General features: G+C 34.6%; 3 protein-coding genes across 4 annotated transcripts; 2 read left to right on the top strand and 1 right to left on the bottom strand.

The window, feature by feature from the left end:
* The first annotated feature begins 647 nt into the window (after positions 1–647).
* On the top strand, positions 648–13,544 carry LOC120116797 (60S acidic ribosomal protein P0-like). Of its 2 annotated transcripts, XM_039137218.1 has the most exons (6): positions 648–653; positions 11,906–12,166; positions 12,248–12,316; positions 12,709–12,807; positions 12,908–13,300; positions 13,382–13,544. In XM_039137218.1, the coding sequence occupies exons 2-6, from the start codon at positions 11,909–11,911 to the stop codon at positions 13,532–13,534; spliced, it is 972 nt and encodes a 323-aa protein (XP_038993149.1). In that variant the 5' UTR covers positions 648–653; positions 11,906–11,908; the 3' UTR covers positions 13,535–13,544. The 2 variants fall into 2 exon arrangements, with proteins under 2 accessions (XP_038993149.1, XP_038993148.1); XM_039137217.1 differs by lacking the exon at positions 648–653 and having other exon boundaries at positions 11,753–12,166.
* Positions 10,276–11,848, bottom strand: LOC120116888 (auxin transporter protein 1-like). Its single transcript, XM_039137277.1, has 4 exons — positions 11,752–11,848; positions 11,093–11,190; positions 10,758–11,015; positions 10,276–10,563 (listed from the first exon to the last, which is right to left on the bottom strand). The coding sequence occupies exons 1-4, from the start codon at positions 11,846–11,848 to the stop codon at positions 10,357–10,359; spliced, it is 660 nt and encodes a 219-aa protein (XP_038993208.1). The 3' UTR covers positions 10,276–10,356.
* Positions 13,545–22,978: 9,434 nt separating the features above from the next.
* LOC120116796 (nematode resistance protein-like HSPRO1) lies at positions 22,979–24,569 on the top strand. The gene is made up of 2 exons (XM_039137216.1): positions 22,979–23,092; positions 23,123–24,569. The coding sequence occupies exons 1-2, from the start codon at positions 23,057–23,059 to the stop codon at positions 24,506–24,508; spliced, it is 1,422 nt and encodes a 473-aa protein (XP_038993147.1). The 5' UTR covers positions 22,979–23,056; the 3' UTR covers positions 24,509–24,569.
* The last annotated feature ends 196 nt before the right edge of the window (positions 24,570–24,765 follow it).

Here is a 24,765-nt window from a genome sequence, read left to right as displayed (position 1 = left end):
CCTCTGGATCAATCACACATGAAGAGTTATCAGAACGTGGTACGAGCATTTGATGGTACTCAAAAAGAAGTGCTTGGGAAAATGGAAATACCTTTGTTAATTGGCCCAGTCGTGTACAATATTGACTTTGTGGTGATGGACATCCACCCCACATATAATTGTCTATTAGGGAGGCCATGGATTCATTCAGCAGGAGCCGTTCCTTCTTCATTACATCAAAAATTGAAATTTGTTGTTGATGGACAATTAATATGCGTCGGTGCTGAAGAAGAAATCATTGCGTCTGTAACCAGCGATGTTCCATATATCGACACCAATGATGATGCTCTTGAATGCTCTTTTCGAGCTCTTGAATTTGTAAATGCAACCTTTATTGCAGAAGGAAGCAAAATCCCATATCCCAGATTGTCTGATTGCACCAAGATGACGGTACAACAAACTTTAGGCATCGGAGCTAAAGCTGGGAGAGGTCTAGGAAAGAATATTCAAGGGATTTCAGTTCCTATCAGTATAAAGATGAAAAAAGACCGTTTTGGGCTGGGGTTTAAGCCCAATCTTCAGCAAAAGAACAAAGAGATGAAAAGAAGATGTGAAGACAGAAAGGCAAAATTGAAAGGGGGAGAAATCCTTTGGAAACACATGTCTTTCCCACAGTTGAAGACCACATTCAGATCAGGATGAACAATTAATGTAGAACAGCAGCTTGTTGAAGCCTTTAAAGAAGAAAAGTTGACGAAAGATCAAGACATAGTTGAAGAAGCTATGAATGGATTATTTATCAACATGATCATGAATGACAACAAAACTGGCAAATACTTGGATAGGATTCGACCATGTCTTCCTGGAGAAACACTCACCAATTGGACCACTGAAGATCTTCCTATAGTTTTTAATATTAACGCAGAGTAATATTCAGAACTAATCTTTATGTTTAGTTCAAAAATATGAAAACTTTTTGTTATCTTGTAAAAGAAATTATGTTAAATATAAGGAACTTTCTTTAAAATTTTCAGATGGCAATCATTCTTTACATTTTATTACATTCTTACATTTCATAAATTTACTATATTCTTTCGGAAATATGTCCGATTTAAATTTGCAGGTGTCACCATGTTAATAGCATGTGCATTCCTAAATTTAATCCAGTGATAAATTTAGAGCAGCCTATATGTCTGGAAGAAATCAATGGGTGTGAGGATGAACTGGAATGTGATGTTCCTACTGAACTATTAAGATTGGTAGAAAAAGAAGACAAACAAATTCTACCCCACAAAGAAGAGGTTGAGACTGTGAATTTGGGAACAGATGAAGAAATAAAAGAGGTGAAAATTGGTACTACTCTGACAATCCAGATAAAACAAGAATTGATAAATCTCCTTCAAGAGTTCAAAGATATCTTTGCCTGGTCTTATCAAGATATGCCCGGTTTAAGCACAGATATAGTGATACACAAGCTTCCAATCAATCCAGAATATAAACCGGTTCAACAAAAGCTCAGAAGAATGAGGCCAGAAATGTTGTTGCAAATCAAAGAAGAAGTGATGAAACAAATCAATGCAGGTTTCCTACAGGCATCTAAATACCCAGAATGGGTAGCCAACATTGTTCCCGTACCAAAGAAAAATGGAAAAGTTCGAATGTGTGTGGATTACAGAGATCTCAACAAAGCTAGTCCGAAAGATAGCTTTCCATTACCCCAGATAGACACATTGGTGGACAATACTGCAGGGCATGCATGGTTTTCATTTATGGATGGATTTTCAGGATATAATCAGATAAAAATGAATCCTGAAGACATGGAAAAAACAACATTTATAACCATGTGGGGCACATTCTGTTATAAAGTGATGCCATTTGGATTGAAAAATGCAGGGGCAACGTATCAAAGAGCCATGGTAACTTTGTTTCATGACATGATGCACAAAGAGATTGAAGTATATGTAGATGACATGATTGCCAAATCCCGAACTGAAGAAGAACATATTCAAAATCTGAGAAAGCTTTTCCAGAGATTGAGGAGATATCAATTAAAGCTCAACCCCGCTAAATGCACTTTTGGGGTAACTTCTGGGAAACTTTTGGGATTTGTGGTCAGCAAAAAAGGAATCGAGATTGATCCAGATAAAGTCAAAGCAATTCAAGATCTTCCACCACCCAATACAAAAAAAGAAGTTCGAGGCTTTTTGGGGAGATTAAATTATATATCTCGGTTCATTTCTCAATTAACTGACAAATGTGATCCAGTGTTCAAATTACTTCGAAAGAACAATCCTGAAGTCTGGAATGAAGAATGTCAAGAAACTTTGGATATTATTAAGAAATATTTATCCAATGCCCCCATTTTAGTATCACCAATGCCTGATAGACCATTAATTCTCTACTTGACGGTCTTCGAAAATTCGATGGGATGTGTACTAGGACAGCATGATGAATCTGGAAGAAAAGAAAAAGCTATTTATTATCTGAGCAAGAAATTTACTGATTGTGAAGTTCGATATCCACCAATACAAAAATTATGTTGTGCTTTGGTGTGGACTACTCGAAGACTCAGACAATATATGTTATACCATACTACTTGGTTGATATCAAAACTTGATCCTTTGAAATTCTTAATGGAATCACCAGCTTTGACAGGCAGAATGGCTAGATGGCAGATGTTATTATCTGAGTTTGATATTGTATATGTCAACCAAAAAGCGATAAAAGGAAGTGTCATAGCTGATTTTCTGGCCAGTCGTGTATCAAATGATTATCAGCCTTTGAACTTCAATTTTCCCGATGAAGATTTGTTGTGCATATCCATGAATGAAGAAGTCAGAACAAATGATGAATTATCAACTTGGAAGCTTTACTTTGACGGAGCATCCAATGCTTTGGGACGAGGAATCGGGGCAGTGTTAATTTCTCCAAAAAATGTTTATTATCCCTTTACAAGTAGACTGGAGTTCTTTTGCACCAATAACATGGCGGAATATGAAGCTTGTGTCATGGGATTGAAAGCAGCTATAGAAAGAAAAATCAAATTTCTCAAAATATATGGAGATTCATCGTTAGTGGTGTATCAATTGCGAGGAGAATGGGAAACAAAAGATCCCAAATTGTTGGAATATCAAAATTTTACCCTTGAATTAGTGAAGGAATTTGAGAAAGTTACCTTCAATTATCTCCCTCGAGAAGAAAATCAAATGGCAGATGCTTTGGCTACATTAGCTGCTATGTTTCAAACAACTAAGAAAGTTGATATGATGCCAATCAAAATGCAAGTATATGAAATTCCTGCACATTGTTATAGTGTGGAAGAAGAGGTAGATGGTAAACCATGGTATCATGATATCTTGCAATATATCAAAAATCAAAGTTACCCACCAAATGCATCGGAAATTGATAAAAGAACCTTGAGAAGAATGGCTGCTGGATATTTTCTTGATGGAGAGATTATATATAGAAGAAGCAATGATCAAATGCTATTGAGATGTTTAAATACCAGCGAAGCTCGAAACGTCATTAAAGAAGTACACAGTGGAATATGTGGAACACATGCAAATGGTCTTTCCATGGCCAGAAAAATAATGAGATATGGATACTATTGGGCTACTATGTACACAGATTGCATTGATTATGCAAAAAAATGTCATAAATGCCAGATATATGCAGACAAGATTCATGTACCCCCATCTCCTTTACATGTAATGACAGCACCCTGGCCATTTTCTATGTGGGGAATAGATGTCATTGGTGCAATCACACCAAAAGCATCGAATGGACATTGTTTCATCCTTGTAGCAATTGATTATTTTACCAAATGGGTTGAAGCTGCTTCATACACCAATATTAAGAGGTCCACAGTCTGCAAATTCATAAAGAAAGAGATAGTTTGCCGGTATGGCCTACCAGAAAGGATCATTACAGATAATGATCTGAACCTGAACAACAAAATGATGACCGAACTTTGTGCACAGTTTAAGATCAAACATTCAAACTCAGTGGCGTATCGTCCAAAAATGAATGGGGCAGTTGAAGCAGCAAATAAGAACATCAAGAGAATCATTACAAAGACTACTGAAACTTACAAAGATTGGCACGAGAAGTTACATTTTGCTCTGTACGCATACCGAACTACTGTTAGAACATCTACTGGGGCAACGCCTTTTTCTTTAGTCTACGGGATGGAAGCAGTCTTACCAATTGAAGTTGAGATTCCATCGCTCCGAATATTGAAAGAAATAAAATTGGATGAATCTGAATGGATCCAAGCTAGATTTGATCAATTGAACCTTATTGAGGAGAAAAGATTGAAAGCTATTTGCCATGGACAGATGTATCAAAAACGGATGATGAAGTCTCATGATAAAAAAGTACATCCAAGAGAATTCCAAGAGGGTGATCTAGTACTAAAAAAGATCTTGCCTATACATAAAGATTTCCGTGGGAAATGGATGCCTAATTGGGAAGGGCCATACATTGTGAAAAAGGCCTTTTCCGGAGGAGCATTGATCTTGGCAGAAATGGATGGAAAAATTCTGAGAAATCCAATAAACTCGGATTCTGTCAAGAAATATTATGCTTGAAGAAAAAGAAAGAAAAAAAAAGAAAAAAAAAGGAAAAAAAGAAAAAAAAAAGAAAAAAAAAGGAAAAAAGAAAAAGGGGTCAAGGTGAAAACCCGCAAAGGGCATCTTGTAACCAAAGGGAGGATTTGAGTTGAAAACCTGAAAAGGCGGCTTAAATGCAGGTTGATATTAGGCATCTGGCAATTGAACCCTCTTAAGATTTTGACAGTTTGGGAGAAACTTCACATCTACAAGCATTTTGACAACGTTTGAGATCTTCCAGACAAAAGCTTACATCATTACTCTAAATTGTATCAACTTGATTAATTTAGAAATACTTATGCTTATAATTTGTTGAGACATTTGAATTTTTATTCTTATGCTTGCCATAACTTTGAATACAATTATATCTATTTCAAGTTCAATTTATTTGAGATTCAATTTATTTTTGGAAATTCAATTTATTCTTTTCTATTGAATTAACATAATTTTGAAATAATTTAAAGATTTCTGAATATCACTTTATGTTAATACTTTTGAATACATGGAATACAAAGTAAGCAAATCATCACCATCTTGAACAAAGTCGAATCCGCCAAATCTACTCATCAATTGCTCCAACCGATCACCATTCAGTTCTTGCACATCTGTTTTCAAAAATATACTAAGACAATAGAAGGTGATCTTTGCAGCACTGATTCCAACAAAAGGAAACAAGACATTGATATCACTGGGAAATATGTCTCTATACAGATCTTTGTGTATGGTTTTTAAAGAAAACTAGAAGCATTTCCACCTCATCAGGTTCAAGTGGAGCAACTTTATTCCTTCCAACCCATACTAGATTCCATTTTCAGTATTCATCAAGAAAATACTTCTGGACACTCAAAGGAAGGCCATCATTTCTTTGTCAATGGAAAAGCATCAGCACATGGAGGAAGCAGAATAAAGAGAAAATCTGTTCTTAATTGGCAGAATTATGAATATAGCCCTTTTCAGTGTAGTAGCATGGAAATGCTTCGAATCTACAAATTCTGGCTCTACATCGAATAAGCATTGTGATATCCTAATCCAAACATTAAATGGAAGATGAATGTGCTCATAGCATCTTCTGGAAGTGTTCTTTGAGTTATCTGATCTGGTTGGACAGAACCAATCATTGAATTTAGAAGATGAATTTGTTAATAGCATCTTCTGGAAGTGTTCTTTGAGTTATCTGATCTGGTTTAGCAGAACCAATCATTGAATTGGGAAGATGAATATGCTCATAGCATCTTCTGGAAGTGTTCTTTGAGTTATCTGATCTGGTTTGGCAGAACCAATCATTGAATTTGGAAGATGAATTTGCTAATAGCATCTTCTGGAAGTGTTCTTTGAGTTATCTGATCTGGTTTGGTAAGAACTACAGAACCAATCATTGGAATTAAAAGATGAATTGCATGATTATCTTCATTAAGAAGCTTCTTTTCAAGCTTCCTCTGCTTCTTCCTTTTCAAAAATCATAGCCCGAGTTTTGCCTTTGCTTGTAATTGGGATCATTGCATAATGACTTCCTATTTTTTACCAGAAGAAGTGCATCAGCAGCCTTAGTCATTTGAGCGGCACATATAAAATTTGCCAATTCTGCAATTGATGAATCTGGACCACATTTCTCCAGGGCTATTGAAGTTTCAGCCCATGATAATCCCATTTTTGTCAAGTATAACAGTTTATTCTCCTCATCAGAATCAGAAGTCAAGATTTCTCGGTATTAGAAGAACTATCGATATCTGTGAAATCATCTTGAAAGGTCACTTCATAATCAGATGAATTGTTATCAGAATCAACATGTTGCCTGAATGCAAGCTTTTCAAGAGCCTATACTATTGAGTTTTATTCTCAAGAGGTTTTGTGACATTATATCTACATCTACATTTGTCAAAGATGATAGATTCTTTGTTTTGAAGAAGAAAGATCTATTGGGTTTTTACAATTGAAGAAATACTCAATTCACCAATCTGAAATCAAATAACTTAACATTCATGCATCATATTTTAGGTGTTTACAAAAATAGGTGCATTTTCATTCATTTTATTCTTGTTGAATTTTTAACAGGAATTTCAAAGATTTTAGCAAAGATTCAAATCTATCATTTGAAAGATTAGCTTTTCCAGAGAAAGTTCATAATGAGAAGAACTCATCTGAAGAAGGAAGAAGAAGTTCATAATGAGAAGAATTTGTTCAACCTTTTACCTGAATTCATCAAATTGATGGATTATCTTTTCCAGAGAAGGTTCATAATGAGAAGAACTCATCTGAAGAAGGAAGAAGAAGTTCATAATGAGAAGAATTTGTTCAACCTTTTACCCGAATCCATCATTTGATGGATCAGTCTTTTCCAGAGAAAGTTCATAATGAGAAGAACTTATCTGAAGAAGGAAGAAGAAGTTCATAATGAGAAGAATTTGTTCAACCTTTTTTCTGAATTCATCAAGTTGATGGATTATCTTTGCCAGGTAGAGTTCATAATGAGAAGAACTCGTCATCTGAAGAAGGAAGAAGAAGTTCATAATGAGAAGAACTTGTTCAATCTTTTGCTTGAATTCATCATTTGATGGATCAACTTTGCCAGGTAGAGTTCATAATGAGAAGAACTCGTCATCTGAAGAAGGAAGAAGAAGTTCATAATGAGAAGAACTTGTTCAATCTTTTGCTTGAATTCATCATTTAATGGATCAACATTGCCAGGTAGAGTTCATAATGAGAAGAACTCGTCATCTGAAGAAGGAAGAATAAGTTCATAATGAGAAGAACTTGTTCAATCTTTTGCTTGAATTCATCATTTGATGGATCATCATCCCCAGCAGAAAGTTCATAATGAGAAGAACTCATCTGAAGAAAGAGAAGAATTTATTCAATATCTCCATTATAATCAAGTGAAGCCAAATGGATAAAAAAATTTATTATCTTTTCATCTTTGCCCTATTCTTGTTAACACAAGAATGAACAAAGAAGGGCAGCTGAAGATACTAATTTTTTACCCATATTATTATTATTATTATTATTATTATTATTATTATTATTATTATTATTATTATTATTATTATTATTATTATTATTATTATTATCATCATTATTATTATTATTAAATATATATTAAACATATATATATAAATAATAATTACAGACCAATTACAACTGGACCGGCCCAGTTACAAACAAACCAGAACCGGTCCAAATCAAACCAAAAACCCTAAACATTTGGGTTTCCAGTTAGGGTTTCCTAACCCTAATCTAAACCAGCCGCCATCTTCAATCCCAGCCGTTGGATCTGGTTTGATCCAACGGTCCACAGTTTGCCAGAGGAAACCCTAGGGTATCTATACCCTAGGGACACGTCCCAGCGCCACCGCTGCTGCTTCCAGAAGCCTTCACTGCCGACACTTTCTCGCCGCCTCCGTAGCCGCACACGTCTTCCCCAAACGGTGAGTCACCACTGGGAATCCGGTGACTCACCAAAGAGCATTCTTCGAACCGGTCCGACGGCTACAACGGTGGTGGCTATAAAAGCCACCACCCCAACCTGAAAAAAAGAACAGAGACAGAGGCAGAGACAGAAACAGAAAAAAAGAGAGAACATAGAGAGGAAAAAAAAACAGAGAAAAAATATACTAAAATATACCAACGATCTCAGTCAACATCAACGCAGCAAGAAAAAAAGAGAGAAGAGAGGAAAGAAGCTTACCCTGTCATCGGAGAACCCCAACCGTCACCGGATCTCACCGGAACCTTCGAAACACCGAAGGTACTTTTGTAGATTCGCTCCGATTGGGAGCTTTTTAGGAGGAAATAATACCGGAACCGTCCTTAGGACGGTCCGATCTATCTATTAGTATAAAAATATTTTTTTCCGGCCACCGGATGCGGTGGCCGGCGGTGATAATCACGGCGGCACACGGTTGCCGTCCAGTGACCGGCTTCCCTCCGGTGAGGGAAGCTAGAGATAGGCGAGAGAGTTTTAAAACTCTCTCAGTTTAGAGAGAGAAAATGAAATGAAAAATGAAGGCTGGCCCTTCGGGCCAGCCGGTTTTGGACCATATATAGGCCTTCCCGAACGACGTCGTTTCGGGAAGGACTATGCGCGTAATTATACAATAGTTAAACCCTGTCCGCAGTCCTCATAATTTGTAAAATTTACATTTTAGTCACTAAATTGAATTTATAATATTTTTAATTCAGTTTTCGAATTTTAATTTCTTTTTATTTTAGTCCTTCATATTAAAATAATATATTTAGGATAAATTACAGATTTAATCCCTTAATTTTAATAAATAATATTTTAATCCTTAGTTTATATTTTTAATTTATTTTATTTTAATATCCGAATTTTAGATAATTTTATTTTAGTCACTAAATAAATAAAATAAAGAAATAACATATTTAATCCTTATAACTTTGATTAATATTGAATTAAGTTTTTAATTTCATTTTTACTATAATTTAGTCATTTAATTTATAAGTTTTCATTTATTTTATTGCTTTTAAAATATATTGTTTTAGTGGTATTTTTATTGTTTTAATTTTATTTGTTTATATTTTTTAATATTTTTATGTATTCATAAATATATATATATAATAAATCTGGAATAAATTTTAATGTTTATTTTTAATATCGAAGAAAAGGACAGTCTTAATACAACTGGATGTCCTATTCTGATATTTTTTAAACAATATTATTTAAATTAATATTTATCAATATCAAAGAAAAGAGCTGTCTTAAGGCACCTAGAAGTTCTTTTCTGATATTTTTAAATAAATAAATATTTTTTATATAATTTTGAAATAATAGAATTATAAATTAAATATATTTTTTTTGAATTTTTAAATTTTAATAATAGAGACAATTTATAATTAAAAAGTACCAATTTTGGGCGTTGTAGGGGTGCTAATCCTTCCCTAAACGTAACCGACCACGAATCCCTTTTTATTATTAAAAAGAACGAATTTTTGGTTAAAACGCAGATCAGTTTATCTTTTAATTGATGTTTTCTTAAAAACTCTTTCAAAAGATATTTTTTAGGTATTCGACCTACCTGACCCAAAAGGCCGATGGCGACTCACAAATTATTTTCAAAATTATTTATTCACATCAATTTCCCCGCCAAATTTAATATTTCGTGCCCGGACGAAAACCGGTTACGACACAAGGAACACGAAGAGCCTTGCAACTCCTCGAACCAACTCCATTTCGGTAGTCCCTGAAGACGAAATCGGGACCCAATTGGGCGTCATTGTTTGAGAAGACGCCATAGATTTTGTTGATTGAACTTTGAGAAGCTTCTGGATTTGAATTTATTGAACTGCTCCTAGTCTTCATAATAAATCCAGAGTACCAAGAGGTTATAGAAAAACTCAGGATTTGAATCAAACAAGGAAAAGTTGTGCTTGGTAATGATGTTATGTTTCAATTCACAAGATATTCAAATACTCGTTCTCGCATGCTCAACCAAAGATGATGGTTGTGTAAGACCTCTTTAATATGCAATTTGCAATTCAATTTTTTTTTATGATTTGATTTGTGTGTGCAATTAAGAATACATTTGATGATTTGATTCAGTGAAAATGATAGTATTTTGAAGAAACTGCCCAATTTTGAACATCGTCATCCTAAAAGTACAACTTTTGCTTCAATTGACCATAACCACTAATTACTTGGGATGCAAGGCAGAAAGAGAGAATAAACTATAGCAGACCAAAGTATGATACATGCTTAAAAAGATTGCTATATGTAACAAAAAGAAATGGTTTGGTCTAAAATCCGAGTTCTAGTTCAGTGATGTTTCAATGAGTGCGAGGGAGGGCATTGGTAGCACTTGGCAAAGAGTCCGAATGTATCGACTTGCTCGATGAAATTCGTCATGCTAGCCCAACCTCCCAATCCGAAGCCAACTACGAACACCCAAATCACAATAAATGTGTTCACTGCATAAACCGCCGTCCAGCTAGGGAGGAAGAAAGGAGGCTTCTCGGCCGCATTCTGCACACACGACAATAATTCACACAACGATGATTCCTCTCTAAGGTCGAAAAAGGGTAATCCCTACCACTGATCTACCAAACTGGTTAGATCATATGACAGGCTAGCAATATAATTGAAGCATTCGCCAATGCCAGCCAGGCTGAGCACGTATTTGGCAGGAAATAAAGAAAGTGGGCCATTAATGTATTCACCTGTCGAGCGGAGGCTGATTTATAAGTGAGCATATGAGCCAAGGCAGGGATGATGTATACAGTGAAGCTGACTAGAAGCGATCCTACAGCCGAATTGATGGGACCGAAGAAAGGAAATATGATTGCCAAGAACCATATCGGTATCACCACCGGTAACCGGCATGCCGCCCTCAAACATATGCTCTTCGTGTCATGCATGCCCACCACTTTCTCCCACACAAAGTACAGTGGCATACACGCAAACCCGAATGTAATAAACTGTTAAATCAGAACGCCAAACTGATCAATCCAGTTGGTTCATAACATAAACATCAGTCTCTATGATATCCACAAACCTGGTGAATTAACATTAAGACGACCGCAGCATCCCGCCACCCAGAACGCGGAAGGAGCGAAAAGGCATTAGAATGATTAAGTACTAACTTAATCGACCCTTAAGTCATTAAGGACAATTAAGGTGGCTCCAGAATCATTAAGATAATTTTACGTTGATTATCCATAGGCGATAAGGATGTAATGTTTTGAGGCATCCAAGAGGATTTTGTTTTGAATGCATAAAATAAGCAAAAAAGCCTAGATTGGCCTATCATTTAGATTCCTCCATGCTCTTAATTATTTCCCACTTGTTCTTCTTTAAGAACGCCTTTGCGAGTCACAATGATGATGGCGAACAACAGAAGAACAAGTTCGGGATTGAAAAATAAAGATTCCAAGCATCAATTAACTTAGTGGGATTCGCCAATCATTTCGTAATCAGGAAGCATTTAGCAAAGGATTTAACAATAATCTTGGATCCAATATCAGCTATGAGCCTCGATGATAATCCCAGGACCTCAAAAGTCTCAAGATTCAATCTTGGGCCTCAAACTCTTGATACTCGAAATGGGTTATTTTCTGATCACCTTGTAAGGTGTTATTAATGGGCTGAAAATCACCAGATTCAAACCCAGAATAAGTAACACAAGAACCCTAGTTCCCCTCTATATAAACCGACTGTAACCCAGTTTTTCTTCATCAACAATTCTCAAATCCAGTAAGAGGTTAAAGAGACGGCGTTGTTTGCCTGTCCGCCTTGACAGACCGTCCGGCATCGTCTTGGCCCTCGATTTTGTTCTTTTACACGTTGTTTCTTCCTCACTAACCAGTAGAAAATGGCAGTGAAACCCACCAAGGCCGAAAAGAAAGTCGCCTACGATGCGAAGCTTTGCCAACTCTTAGACGAGTACACCCAGATCTTAATCGCCGCCGCCGACAACGTGGGTTCTAACCAGCTCCAGAACATCCGCAAAGGTCTCCGAGGTGACTCAATTGTTCTCATGGGTAAGAACACCATGATGAAGAGGTCGATTAGGATGCATGCTGAGAAGACCGGGAACCAGGCTTTTCTTAACCTCATCCCTTTGCTCCAGGTAGTTTAGAGTTACATAGAATATTGCATTTTTAGTGTTTGATACACAAAGTAACTGATTTTCTGAGAATTTATGATACAGGGAAATGTTGGTTTGATCTTTACCAAGGGCGACTTGAAGGAAGTCAGTGAGGATGTTGCCAAGTACAAGGTATGATATTGTTGATTTACTTTACTAATAGACATTTGAATATATTTTGCCACTTATTTTTTATTTTTTGATGATGCGATTACTTGAAGATCAAAACAGTTGCTATTATTATAGTTTAACAAGATATAAACTTGTTTAATATGTTCAATCATAGGGAGTTGAGGTTATTGTTATGTATATTAATGAATTTGTTTAACATTTGCAGTTATAGGAAGTCGAGGTTATTGTTATATCATTCAATAATTTTTGTATAGATTGCTAAAATTTAGGAAATATATAACTCACATTGATTTTAGGCTTTTTTGTTATTTTGAAGTGTGATTAAATTAAGTTGCTCCTTTCTATTGAATTTGCATCTCTGTGAAATGAATTCATTGTTCTGATATCAACAGGTTGGTGCTCCTGCTCGCGTCGGTCTGGTTGCACCCATTGATGTGGTTGTTCCACCAGGCAACACTGGACTTGACCCATCACAGACTTCTTTCTTCCAGGTACAGTCACTGTTTTTTGGAAGTTGTGTTCCATCTCATTTCATGTGCCTACTTGTTTGAGTTGGTGCTCAGTTTTGATCATAGCTGTTCTATGTTTTAGGTGCTCAACATTCCGACCAAGATTAACAAGGGTACTGTTGAAATCATCACCCCTGTGGAGCTTATCAAGAAGGGTGAGAAGGTCGGCTCTTCTGAAGCAGCTCTTCTTGCCAAGCTTGGAATTAGGCCCTTCTCATATGGTCTCATTGTCTTATCTGTTTATGACAACGGGTCCGTCTTTAGCCCTGAGGTCCTGGATCTCACTGAGGAAGACCTGATCGAGAAATTTGCTACTGGTGTCTCCATGGTTACTGCACTGTCTCTTGCCATCTCGTACCCAACTCTTGCCGCTGCACCACATATGTTCATCAATGCATACAAAAATGTCTTGTCTGTTGCAGTTGCAACGGAGTATTCTTTCCCTCAGGCTGATAAAGTGAAGGAGTACCTTGCGGTATGTAATCATCTCTTTTATCTGGTGCATCGTTTTTTAATTACCATAATATTATGAGCTAAATGTTTGCTTGTTGTCCAGGATCCAAGTAAGTTTGCAGTTGCTGCTGCCCCTGTTGCTGCTACTGGCGGTGGTGGTGCAGCTCCTGCCGCCGCTGCTGCTGCGTTGGAGGAGAAGAAACCAGAACCTGAAGAAGAGTCGGATGACGATATGGGATTTAGTCTCTTTGACTAAGGTTGGATTACTTGTTTCGTAAGACTTATCATGGGATTTAGTCTCTTTGACTAGGGTTGGATTACTTGTTTCGTAAGACTTATCGTGGGATTTAGTCTCTTCGACGAAGGTTGGATTACTTGTTTCGTAAGACTACAATAGTGTGCTTGGATTATTTCTCTCGTCACTTTTTGTGTACCTGGATCGCTTTCAAGTTTGGGTAATTTGATTTTTCAACTCATTTTCTATTTCTTTTGCTGATTTCCCTTATTCGTTACTGTACATTAAGATTTATAGCAGCGTTAAGTTATGCATGCTTAATCGTAATAGAACAAGATTGTTTTTATAATTCCGGAAGTTAAAAACAAAACTCGGGAATAAAGGGTATTCTAACATTCTGGGATAAATCTAATTACGGGACAAATGTCCTAATTTTATTTGATTTGGTTGCCCCAACTACTCGAAAACTTTAAAGGCAATGTTCTTTTGTAGGATATAAATACTTAAAATTTATATGAAAAAGGCGTCTGGTATGTACTTTTAGAGGTGCTTTTCTATTCAAATGGGACACTTGGACAATTTATTGAAATTTATATTAAGATTATAAGGTGTCTGAATCTGTAGAAATATGACATTTGAACAAGAATTAATAAACCCGAATGTGTAAAAAAAATTAATAAACCAATAGCATAGTTCTTTAACGTATGGGTAAACTATTGTACAGGTCACTTTTGTTTTTGTATTGTCTTACTTTGATCACCAAAATTAAAACTTATCTTACAAATTTGTTACAATTAGATCATTAAGTCGGTAATTACTATTAATTTGATGACATGGCACCTAGTTATTTTTAAATTTGATCCTTAAAATTTAGATAAAATACTAACGTGGCATTTTAACATTTCTTTTAGCTTGGACTATCGTCTATCATTGTCGATATATGTATTTTCCATTAACATTGAAAGAGAACTGAGGAATCGTCCTTTGTAATTCGAACACTCGGTGTTTGAAAAATTTATCTCGAATTCACTGTTCCTATATGTATCCACAAGACATGACTAGACTTTCCCATACCATATTGTTTCATTATATGAAAACCGTATCCAACCAATTAAAAAACGACAACTAACATGCATTAGAATGATTACAAATAGATTATGATTTGATTTCAAAGCATGAATCAACAGTATTTGGATAAAATGTTGGTCTCATAACATTGGTTAGGCTAAAGTTTGGTGTGCTACAAATCACATAAAATTGGATTAGGTCCAAGGTGTTTCTTTTAATTTGTTTTTCTAGGTATGAATTAAGACTGGTTGTCCTACAAGTTTAGGTTTCTAATTCTCCAAAATTTTAATTTATCAAGGAGAGCCCTTCTTGTGGACTGTGATTCACAATTTGAACGACAAAAACAAATGGATGCCCGGACTTACACGTATTTTCTCAAATAAATATTTTTTTAATAATAGAATTGATAAAATTAATCAATGATCTAGCTCTACATAATTAAATGTGTGGTCGAAATATATGAATACTTGTATATATTATACAAATGTAACGGTGAAAGTAACATTGTAATCACCAACAACATATTGGTCTAATGGGATGAAGCACTAAGTCCCTTAAGTAAGGTCAAAGTTTTAAATCCTGGCGTTTGCGAATGGAGCAAACTAGGTTGGGAGGGTTGCCTTCGTCTCTGCAATATCCGATCTAGATTAGTCGGTCAATAGATCAGATATCACTCATTAATTAAAAAAAACATCATAGTAATCCATATATTGTAATGAGATTATATATATATATTTTTATTGAAGCTAAATAAATTAATCTGTATCCTTCTAAATAGAGTGAAATGGTTATTTAATGAACTTTTTTATATATATTTTTTTATCGTTAAGAGTAAGTATAGTATTTATATATGAAAATAACAAAAATAACTGATGACCGAAATAATAAAAAATATATATTTTAAGGGACTAAAAACTAACTATAACTAAAAGAAGAAAAACCCAAAATCATGAAACATTTTAACAGTCCAAATATATAAAAAGAAGTTAATTATTTTTTTGAGATTTCAAGTGTTTAATTATTTCATAGTTTTTATTTTTTATAATTATAAATAAAATATTAAATCAGCACTTAAGTGTAAAATAATAATTTTTATTGAAATATAATGTATAATATAATGCCACTTTTACCAAATAACTTATTATTTGTTTGCATCGGAAGTCGTTAGTTCTATTAAAAATAGAAAATATTAAGAATTACAATGAAAGTTTACAATTATAATTGTAAACAAAATACGTATGTTTCTATGGCCATTAACACACAAAACTAATGACTTGAGATCGTACAAGAATCATATAAGGAAAAGATTAAAAATCCAATCAAATAATTCAAACAAAAGATAAATACATATATATATCTGACCGACCGACAATCAAACCACAAAAGGAAATTAAATTACTGAAAGATCATCGACAAACCACAAATCAAAGTCGAGCAACGTGAGAAAACTATCCACGAATACAACTGTGTATCCAAATCCAATATGAGAGTCTAAAGTAAAGAAGATCATCATAATAATAAATAAATATCATTTTGATCAGTCGAGACAATGTCGAATCTAACCTTAAAAATTATAAACAAAAAAATAATCAAACAACCGATAAAAATCAGAAACGTACAATAAAGATATATTACTAAAAGTTAAAAAAATGTAATTTAATAAAAAAACTACCAACGATCAACAATTAATATTATGATTAATACCTTCACCGATAAACCAAGAAAAAGAATGAGCGGCGCATTAAAGAGAAAAAAAAAACCCTAAGATTAATTTTTGAATTAAAATATTTGTTTCACCAAATAACTTATTTAATAAAATGAAACATAGTATAATAATATAATATCGCACGTTTGACTTAAGATTCTAATATATTTAATAATTCTAGTGATAATCATGCATACATTAAAAATAGTAGACATGAAGTGCACACATAAATTATTTATTTTATATTCAATGGATGTGGGGGAGTGCGTAGAATTTTCAACATCGGATAAGTTCCTCAAGTTTACTTAAGCATCATGATTGGCTTGAAAATATATAAAAGTTAATTGAGTAGATTTTAATATTTAATTTTTATATTTATATCATCCGAAAATGTCTATTCGGAAGAAATCAATTTAAACTTATACTTAAATACTTGAACTCTATCACACCCCAATTTAAAGAAAATTAGAAATAAAATAAAATGTTAAAAATTTAGAATTTATTTGGTTGAAATTTAGGGACTAGATTGTAAAATCTTGAAACTTGCATACCATTTTAGGAAGTTGCAGAAAATTCAAGGACTTGAACACAAATTTTACTATTTTTATTACTCATTGAAAAAAAACTTACCCCCTCGATCGGTTAAACCCCAGATTTCCCCCAAATCAAACCCGAATCTCTAACCCCTAAAATTTATCTCCCCCATCGACCCTCTTTACCACCTCAATTCGCCACCATCCGATCACCGTTCATCATTTCGACACCACCAATAGACTCACCGTCGATTGGCAATCAAAACCCAAACCCTTATCCCATCGTGAATTATCGTCGTTCGATGTGGAAGAGCCAAGAAAAGCCCCGTCGAAAACCCCGTCGCTGAGTATCCCTTCAACGATTCTGGCAGCCTCCGATGTTGTATCGCCTCACCGCCGTCTCCATTGCATTCACCGGTGTTGTGAGAGAAAAACCCAATCAGTTTCGTTCCTTGTTGATGTACCATCGTCGACCGTCGTTGGGGGTAAGTTCGATTGAAGATTCCGGTAATTGTTTGGCCTATGTTGTTGAAATTAAGGGTTAATATTGGTAATTTGGAGTGTGTAGAAGACATGGGAGTAATCTGCCGGTGAAAATGGCCCATGTCGCCGCCATACGCACCGCCACGCGCCGACAGTGCGCGTGGTGGTCTCCAGTCAATCCAGGAAATTTTTGAAATCAGTTCAGGTAGAACTGAACCAGGTTGACCTGACCCATATCGTTGACCTGCAGACCATTGACCTTATCGGTTAGACCATTGACTTTGACGGTCAAATCGTTGACTTTGACCGGTCGGACCGTGGACTTTGACTAGTCTGACTGTTGACTTTGATTGAAATATCAAAATTTTTGAAATGTCATATTTTATGTTTTTCAACGACCTGAGTTCGATTTTGAAGTTCGTTTTACCAAATTCAATCCCGAAAGCCTCCAAATTAACCGTCAAACCCAAATATGCTTATGTAATTAAGTGTTTTAATTTCGAAATAATTAAAGTAAGACTTGAGACTGATTAATTGTTGTTATTTGAAGGTACACAAGACTCATTTGATCGCTCGCTAGCTCGACCAAACTCTTCTCGATCTGCTAAACCTCGTGGGCCGATAGTCACTCGTATGAACCGTTAACTTTATGAATACCCCGATTAGAAATTACTTCGATATTAACTCAGTTTTCTATGAATTAGGTTCAAGCACTGTAGTAGAGTGTGACGAGGCCGATGCTTAGTAAATTTGATGTTTGACCCGATTTTACGAGGTGTGTTCCCTATGTTCTACCCTATTATTTTATTTGATTTGAAATATGTTTCACTGAAAATTATGATTTACTGGTTGATGGTTTATAGACTATGACTGAATGATGCATGATATTTGAATATTTGGTTTCACTAGAAAATATGGTTTTGCAAATACGAATCATGGAAATTACTACTCATTATGTGAACTGTTTTATTGAAACGTTTTCTTTGGGTAGGCTGGAGAATGGAGGTTCAACTCTGATCAAGCTGATAAATCCTTACAGACCTAAGGAAACCTTGGGTAGGCTATACGGCCCCGAGATCTTTCTTGGGTAGGTCCCGTGGCCCCAAGAACTTTCTTGGGTAGGCTCTCAGGCCCCAAGATGTTCCCTTAGGTTGGCTCCTTATATCCAATGGGTATAAGGTAGGCCCTATGGATGCTGTTCTGGGGAACTACATATGGTGTACGGGAGGAGGGTAAACTACAAGTTTTAAAAACTTATTCTTTATTAGGATTTCCATGATATTTTACTGGGCTATTACTTGATTGCTTTACATATTATGTTTTTATTGCACTATTGGGACACACTGAGCCCCTAGCTCAGTTTTTAAATTGTTTTACCTCTTTTAGATACTTTTAGATAGGCACCTGAATCAAACACTCGGAGGATTGACGCATTCTTGAAAAACTTTTTGTTATAATGTTTTTATCTTCCGAACTACTTTCAATTATGGTGACATGTGCCTTTATTTTGAAGTACTTATTTTATGATGATGTTTACTACCTTTTGCTACTAATATTCAATTTACCGTACAGATTTATTATATGTTTTATTTTACTTAGTCACTTTTAGTTTTAAATTTACGAGTTGAGTTTTTATCGTTATTTTATTATAGTTTTATAATTGTTATTTGTAATATGATTTTAAATTATCGAATAATGTTTTGGAAAATGTTTTAAGAATTTTTAATGTAATCCGTAAAACTTAGTCGAAACGCATAGGCTGTGTCTAGGGGGTTACAAACTCAATATAAAAATTAATTTGAACTGAAATTTTAATTATCTATCATCACTTTAATTCAAATTTAAAATAATTTAAACAAAAAATAATTCATATTTAATGACATAAAAACATAAAATATAATGTTAAAATTAACTCTCAAATGTTTATTTAAATTAACTTTTTAATTAACTAACGATTAATACATGCATGTTGATGTGATATTTTTTAGTTGGCTTGCTAATGGTGACAAAAATACGGCTTATTTTCATGCTTCATCATCATCTCATCGTCGTAGAAACTTGATTCGCGTTCTTTATAATTCTGAGGGTGATTGGTTAGACCAGAGAGATGATATACATAGTGAGGTTGTCCGTTTCTTCACCTCATTCTTTGATGTTGCTTCGACTCCTTCACTTGATACGGTGGTTTCCTCTGTTGAACTGGTTGTTGGTCCGGCACTGAATTGCTTGCAAACTTTTCAAGTCGAATATTAAATAATTTATTTCGATTCATTAAGAATTTTAGTCGAACTCGAGTACAAATCGAGTCTATTCGAATTAAATATCTATCAAAATTATTTTAAATAATTTATTATACGTCTCGTCTTGTCTCATTTACATCCTATAGGACGGTGGACACTTTTTTTTTTTTGGATGCAAATGGGAAGCACTTATTGTTAAATGCCTATCCACTACTACAAGAGGAACGTGTTGAGCCTTGAAACAAAGAGGCAGACCGGTCGTACCAAGTTGTGTTTTGCTACTTTATAATATGTATTAAGAGGCCTTTTGGCTCCTAATTTAATAAATTTATTATTGATACTAGCAGTTACCAATAAAGATGATCCGTGCCGGTCTTCTTTAATCGTTAAAGGTGTATGATGTAAGAGTATGTAACGTGATGCTTATGTCCGAAATTCTTAATTAAAGCAAGGATTAACTGTAGTGGTTATACTTTAAGGTTTCGTTTATCCAACTTCTTATGTTCGAGTTTTTAATGTGAACCGACACTGAGTTGACTCTCTAGTTTAAACTTTAATTAAGTTAATCGGCTTTCATGTTCTTGTCAAAACATTAAATAAATCGAATCTTCATTAAAACTTACATTTTGGTTGAAGATAAGAATTTACATTAACATACAGGTGTAATCGAGATTAAAATATATGTTGTTATTTATAATGTCGATTCCTATATTTTAAATTACGCGTCTGTTGATATTTTCTCTTTCATATGTACAACTTGGTTAAATGCATGCCTATAAGAATCAACTATAATACAATAATATTTAATTGCTAATTTTTAATATATATTTTTTCTTGTAATATTTTTCACATTTAGGTTGAGATAAAAGTAATTGTCAATATATCATCATTATTATATTTATTTTTAGGTTAGTGTTGATAATATTTTTCATTTAATTTTGATTGTAGTATTTGATTAATAGTTTTATGGGTAAATTGGGTTATTAAATTGGAAAGTAAAAAAAAAAAGAACAATTTAGACAAAGTATGAATGCATTGAATATGGAAAGGGGTTATTTGTTAATAATTTATGAAGGAACAAGGAATATGGTGTACCAATACCATATCCAGCTCATGCTTTGCTGACTTATTGCTTATCCTTACAGCAAAGCATTTGCATACAACTACTGGTTTCTTTTCATTTGGATAACATTGTTAAATACATAAACAATTTTTAATCAATTAAAGGGCATATTTCATAGGCTTACTTCCAGTTTCTCATTCTTTTACGGAAAAGGATCAACATATTTCATAATTATTCTATACTAATTGTTGTTATACATTAATTGGATGTCTAATTCAATTTAAAATGTATCATGTCAAACTCTTATTATTTTAAAGCTAATTATGTTGTTTAAATTTATCACATGATATCTTTTATGAAAAAACGTTGAAAGTTTAAATGATAAAATTTTGATTTTAAATTTTTAAAAGATTTAAACTTTTCATATAAATATTATATATTTTTTGAAAAATAAATACCTATAATTAAAAAAACAAAGTAGATAAATGAGGGAAATGGTGCAGTCAAGAGCATGTTGCGACACATGGCCCCTTGAAATCAGCCTTAAAATATGCTCCCTCCGACAGCAACGGTGGCATCTGGTACCTAACTCTAAACCCAGAAGGCGGTAAGCCGACAATGGCATAATCGTTAATAAATGGTAACCATGGGCGTAAGTTTGGGACAAGTTTATCAGCTGGTTTAGGCGTCGATATTTGACCCAGCTAGAGCTGTCTTTTTTGCGTCATGTGAGGATATTAGGAAGCATCGCACAGATTCGTTGTTCCATTTACGCGATATTTACATTCAAATTGCATACAATTTTAGGGCACTACTAAAACTACATGATATTATTTAATATATTAGGTTTGAGCGTATTATTAGATATATTAAATGTAGGTCTCATTTTTTATGATTGAAAAGGGAATTAGGCGTGGGGTTTCACTTATCTTCTTATCATCATTTTCAACATTAATTCCCTTTTATTTACCTAATTTATTCAAAAATATTATTATTGAAATAACTTTTATTCTAATTTATTTATTAAAAAATTTATTTTTTATATTATGTATTCATAAAGATATAATTGATTGAGCGTATTTTAGAGAGTATAATTTATTAGATATATTTTTTATGTCACATGTTTCATTTATCGGACAAAAACTGGTTGTCTTTTTCGTCTTTGTCCTATCCTTGATAACATAAAAATGTTTGTTTTATATCACATGTTTCATTTATCGGACAAAAATTGATTGTCTTTTTCTTCTATGTCTTATCCTTGTTAACACAAGAATGTGCAAAGAGTGGTAATTGTAGACACTCGTTTTTGTATGAGTCGAAAAAATATTTTAAATATTATTATTAGTATTATTATTATTATTATTTTATTAATTTTTATCTAACTTAAAAACTCACTACCTATTAAATAATCATCCACTAAAAACCCACTACCCATTAAATAAAAACCACTAAAAATTCACTAACTATTAAAAAAAAAACTTTATTTAAAAAATAAAAAAAGTTGGCTTGTTTAGTAGATTTATTGGTATATTTAGAAAATTAGCTGACCCTATTCCTATATGTAATGGGGTAAGGGGGAGGTAAGATAGTAAGTTGCCACTAACGCCAGGTTGAGAGTAGTTTCCGTGTAGACCTTCGACAGTCAGAATTATGAATTGCCTACCGTGAGACTCGATCTCACGACCACAAGGTTAAGAGCTCTGCGCTCTACCAACTGAACTAGACGGACAATTCATTTATTGATATATTTAGACTCACCCCAATTTTAAACCGAAAAATAGATATAGAATAAAACCATCTTTTATTATATTATCACAACTTAGTTGGAAATTCCATTTTGTATATAACTTTGACATTTATCCTTTTTTAATTATGATATAAATTTTCATTTTGGAATGTTAATTTGGCATAAAGCTTATACGTTTGGACAAATTTGATGATTAAACTACCTTGAGAGATTAACATAAATAATGTGTTACAATCAAAATTGAATTAAGTTTTTCTTTGACTACATCTGCATAACAAACTTACTTATGATTTTTTTAGAGTTATATTAAAAATATTTTTCAAAAATAATATTGAAATGCCATAAGAATATTAATGTAAAAATAAGTTGATAGAAAGCACATGAATACGACCATAGTTTCCTAATTCCTTCCCACCGACTATCCCACTCTTTGCTCTGAAAAAATCCATTTCGGATAAGCTTTCCTTTTTCTTTAACAAAATATATTTATTTTTCAACGGAAAAATATTTTATAAAAGGAAATTAAAATTTTGGAAATCCTCCTTCTTTCTCAGGCGCCCGCCTTATAAATACCCAATTTCTTCTTCTCTTCCCTTCTGTCAAGAAAAATCACAAACAGACAAACTCGATTACTCAAAAAAAAAAAAATCCCAAACTCGAAAACCCAGCTTATAAAAAAATCATTATTTATTGTTTAGAAGAAAATGGTGGATCTCGATTGGAAAGCAAAGATGGTTTCTTCTAACATCCCAAGCAAATCCCCTAAGCTCTCTAATAAACTCCAGGTTTCGATTCCGGCACCGTTTCGTATCCTCAATGTTTCCTCTCCAATCTCAACTTCTCCTTCGGCTTCCAAAGCTTACGACTATTATCTCCGCCTCCCGGAGCTGAGGAAGTTATGGGAGGCTAAAGAGTTCCCCGCTTGGCCAAACGTAGGCGTCTTGAAGCCGGCTTTGCACGCTTTGGAGATCACGTTCCGGTTTATTTCGATCGTTTTATCGGATCCAAGGCCGTACTTAAATCGCCGAGAGTGGACGCGTCGACTCCAGTCACTTACCACGAGTCAGATCGAAGTCATCGCTATGCTCTGCGAAGACGAGAACGACGATAAAACTGCAGTGGGAACAGCACCGATCGTCGATCTGACATCTTCGAGCGGTGTACTAACACGGGAGAGCAGCTCCGCCGAGGTTTGGAAGATTAACGGAGAAACGACGGTGGTGAATCGTACGAGCGAAGCCAGCTTATTGCCTCGGCTCGCCACGTGGCAAAAATCTCAAGACGTAGCGCAGAAAATCCTCTATTCTATCGAGTGCGAGATGAGACGGTGCCCTTACACGTTAGGCTTGGGAGAGCCGAACCTCTCCGGCAAGCCGAACCTTGACTACGACACCGTTTGCAAGCCGAACGAACTCCATGCGCTTAAGTCTAATCCGTACGATCACATCGACAACCCCGAGAACGCAACGCTTTATACTACGCATCAGATTCTTGAATCGTGGATCCAAACGGGGAAACAATTGTTGAAACGCATCGCTTCGAGGATCGACGCCGGAAGCTTCGAAGCCGCTGCCGGCGATTGTTATTTAATGGAAAATATCTGGAAACTTCTAGAGGAAATCGAAGATCTCCATCTTTTAATGGACCCCGACGATTTCCTTCACCTTAAAAGCCAGTTGCAGATAAAATCGGTCAACGAAACGGAGGCGTTTTGTTTCAGATCGAAAGGTTTGGTTGAAATTACGAAACTGTCAAAGGAGTTAAAACATAAGGTACCGTTCATTCTGGGAGTCGAGGTTGATCCTAAAGGTGGGCCCAGGATTCAACAAGCCGCTATGAGGTTGTACACCGAGAAAGCAGAGGGTAATAAGGTCTCTCTGGTACAAGCATTGCAAGCTATCGAAGCGGCCTTGAAACGATTCTTCTTTGGATACAAGCAAGTGTTGATGATCGTTATGGGGAGTTTGGAAGCGAAAGCGAACCGGGCGGTGGCGAGTTCGGAACCCGGGGACTCATTGAGTCAGATATTCTTGGAGCCTACATATTTCCCGAGTTTGGATGCGGCTAAGACGTTTTTGGGTGAGTTTTGGAGTCTTGATCAGGGAGATGGGTCGGTCAAGAGAGATTATAGAAATGAAAAAAAAGTATTCTTTTAAATGTTGATGAGAGGTCAATTACTGTTCTTACACCATCAATTTTTGTACATCTTTAGAATAATGGGAATTATGATATTTAAAATTGAAATCAATTTCTTTATCATTTTTAAAACTATCAATGTATTTTAAATTTTTAATTAAAAATTCAAATATGAATATAACCACAAATCATTCCAACTATATATAAACTATAAATCGAAAATTATTTAAATAGTCTGCGGTAAGATTCGAGTCTCGACGACTGAGCATTTGTCATG

This window comes from Hibiscus syriacus, unplaced genomic scaffold (genome assembly GCF_006381635.1).
Source record: "Hibiscus syriacus cultivar Baekdansim isolate YM2019G1 unplaced genomic scaffold, ASM638163v2 tig00110303_pilon, whole genome shotgun sequence".
Lineage (NCBI taxonomy): Eukaryota > Viridiplantae > Streptophyta > Magnoliopsida > Malvales > Malvaceae > Hibiscus > Hibiscus syriacus.
This window is presented reverse-complemented; position numbering and strand designations above follow the sequence as displayed.

Excerpts from the sequence above, each read along its gene's own strand:
- LOC120116796 (XM_039137216.1), top strand. The coding sequence starts at position 23,057 with ATGGTGGATCTCGATTGGAAAGCAAAGATGGTTTCT. Across the intron at positions 23,093-23,122 it reads GGAAAGCAAAGATGGTTTCT|TCTAATAAACTCCAGGTTTC; the intron begins TCTAACATCCCA and ends TCCCCTAAGCTC.
- LOC120116797 (XM_039137218.1), top strand. The coding sequence starts at position 11,909 with ATGGCAGTGAAACCCACCAAGGCCGAAAAGAAAGTCGCCTACGATGCG. Across the intron at positions 12,167-12,247 it reads ACCTCATCCCTTTGCTCCAG|GGAAATGTTGGTTTGATCTT; the intron begins GTAGTTTAGAGT and ends TTTATGATACAG. Across the intron at positions 12,808-12,907 it reads CACAGACTTCTTTCTTCCAG|GTGCTCAACATTCCGACCAA; the intron begins GTACAGTCACTG and ends TCTATGTTTTAG.
- LOC120116888 (XM_039137277.1), bottom strand. The coding sequence starts at position 11,848 with ATGCCGGACGGTCTGTCAAGGCGGACAGGCAAACAACGCCGTCTCTTT. Across the intron at positions 11,191-11,751 it reads TGAAGAAAAACTGGGTTACA|GGTCGATTAAGTTAGTACTT; the intron begins GTCGGTTTATAT and ends TAATGACTTAAG. Across the intron at positions 10,564-10,757 it reads AATCAGCCTCCGCTCGACAG|AATGCGGCCGAGAAGCCTCC; the intron begins GTGAATACATTA and ends TCGTGTGTGCAG.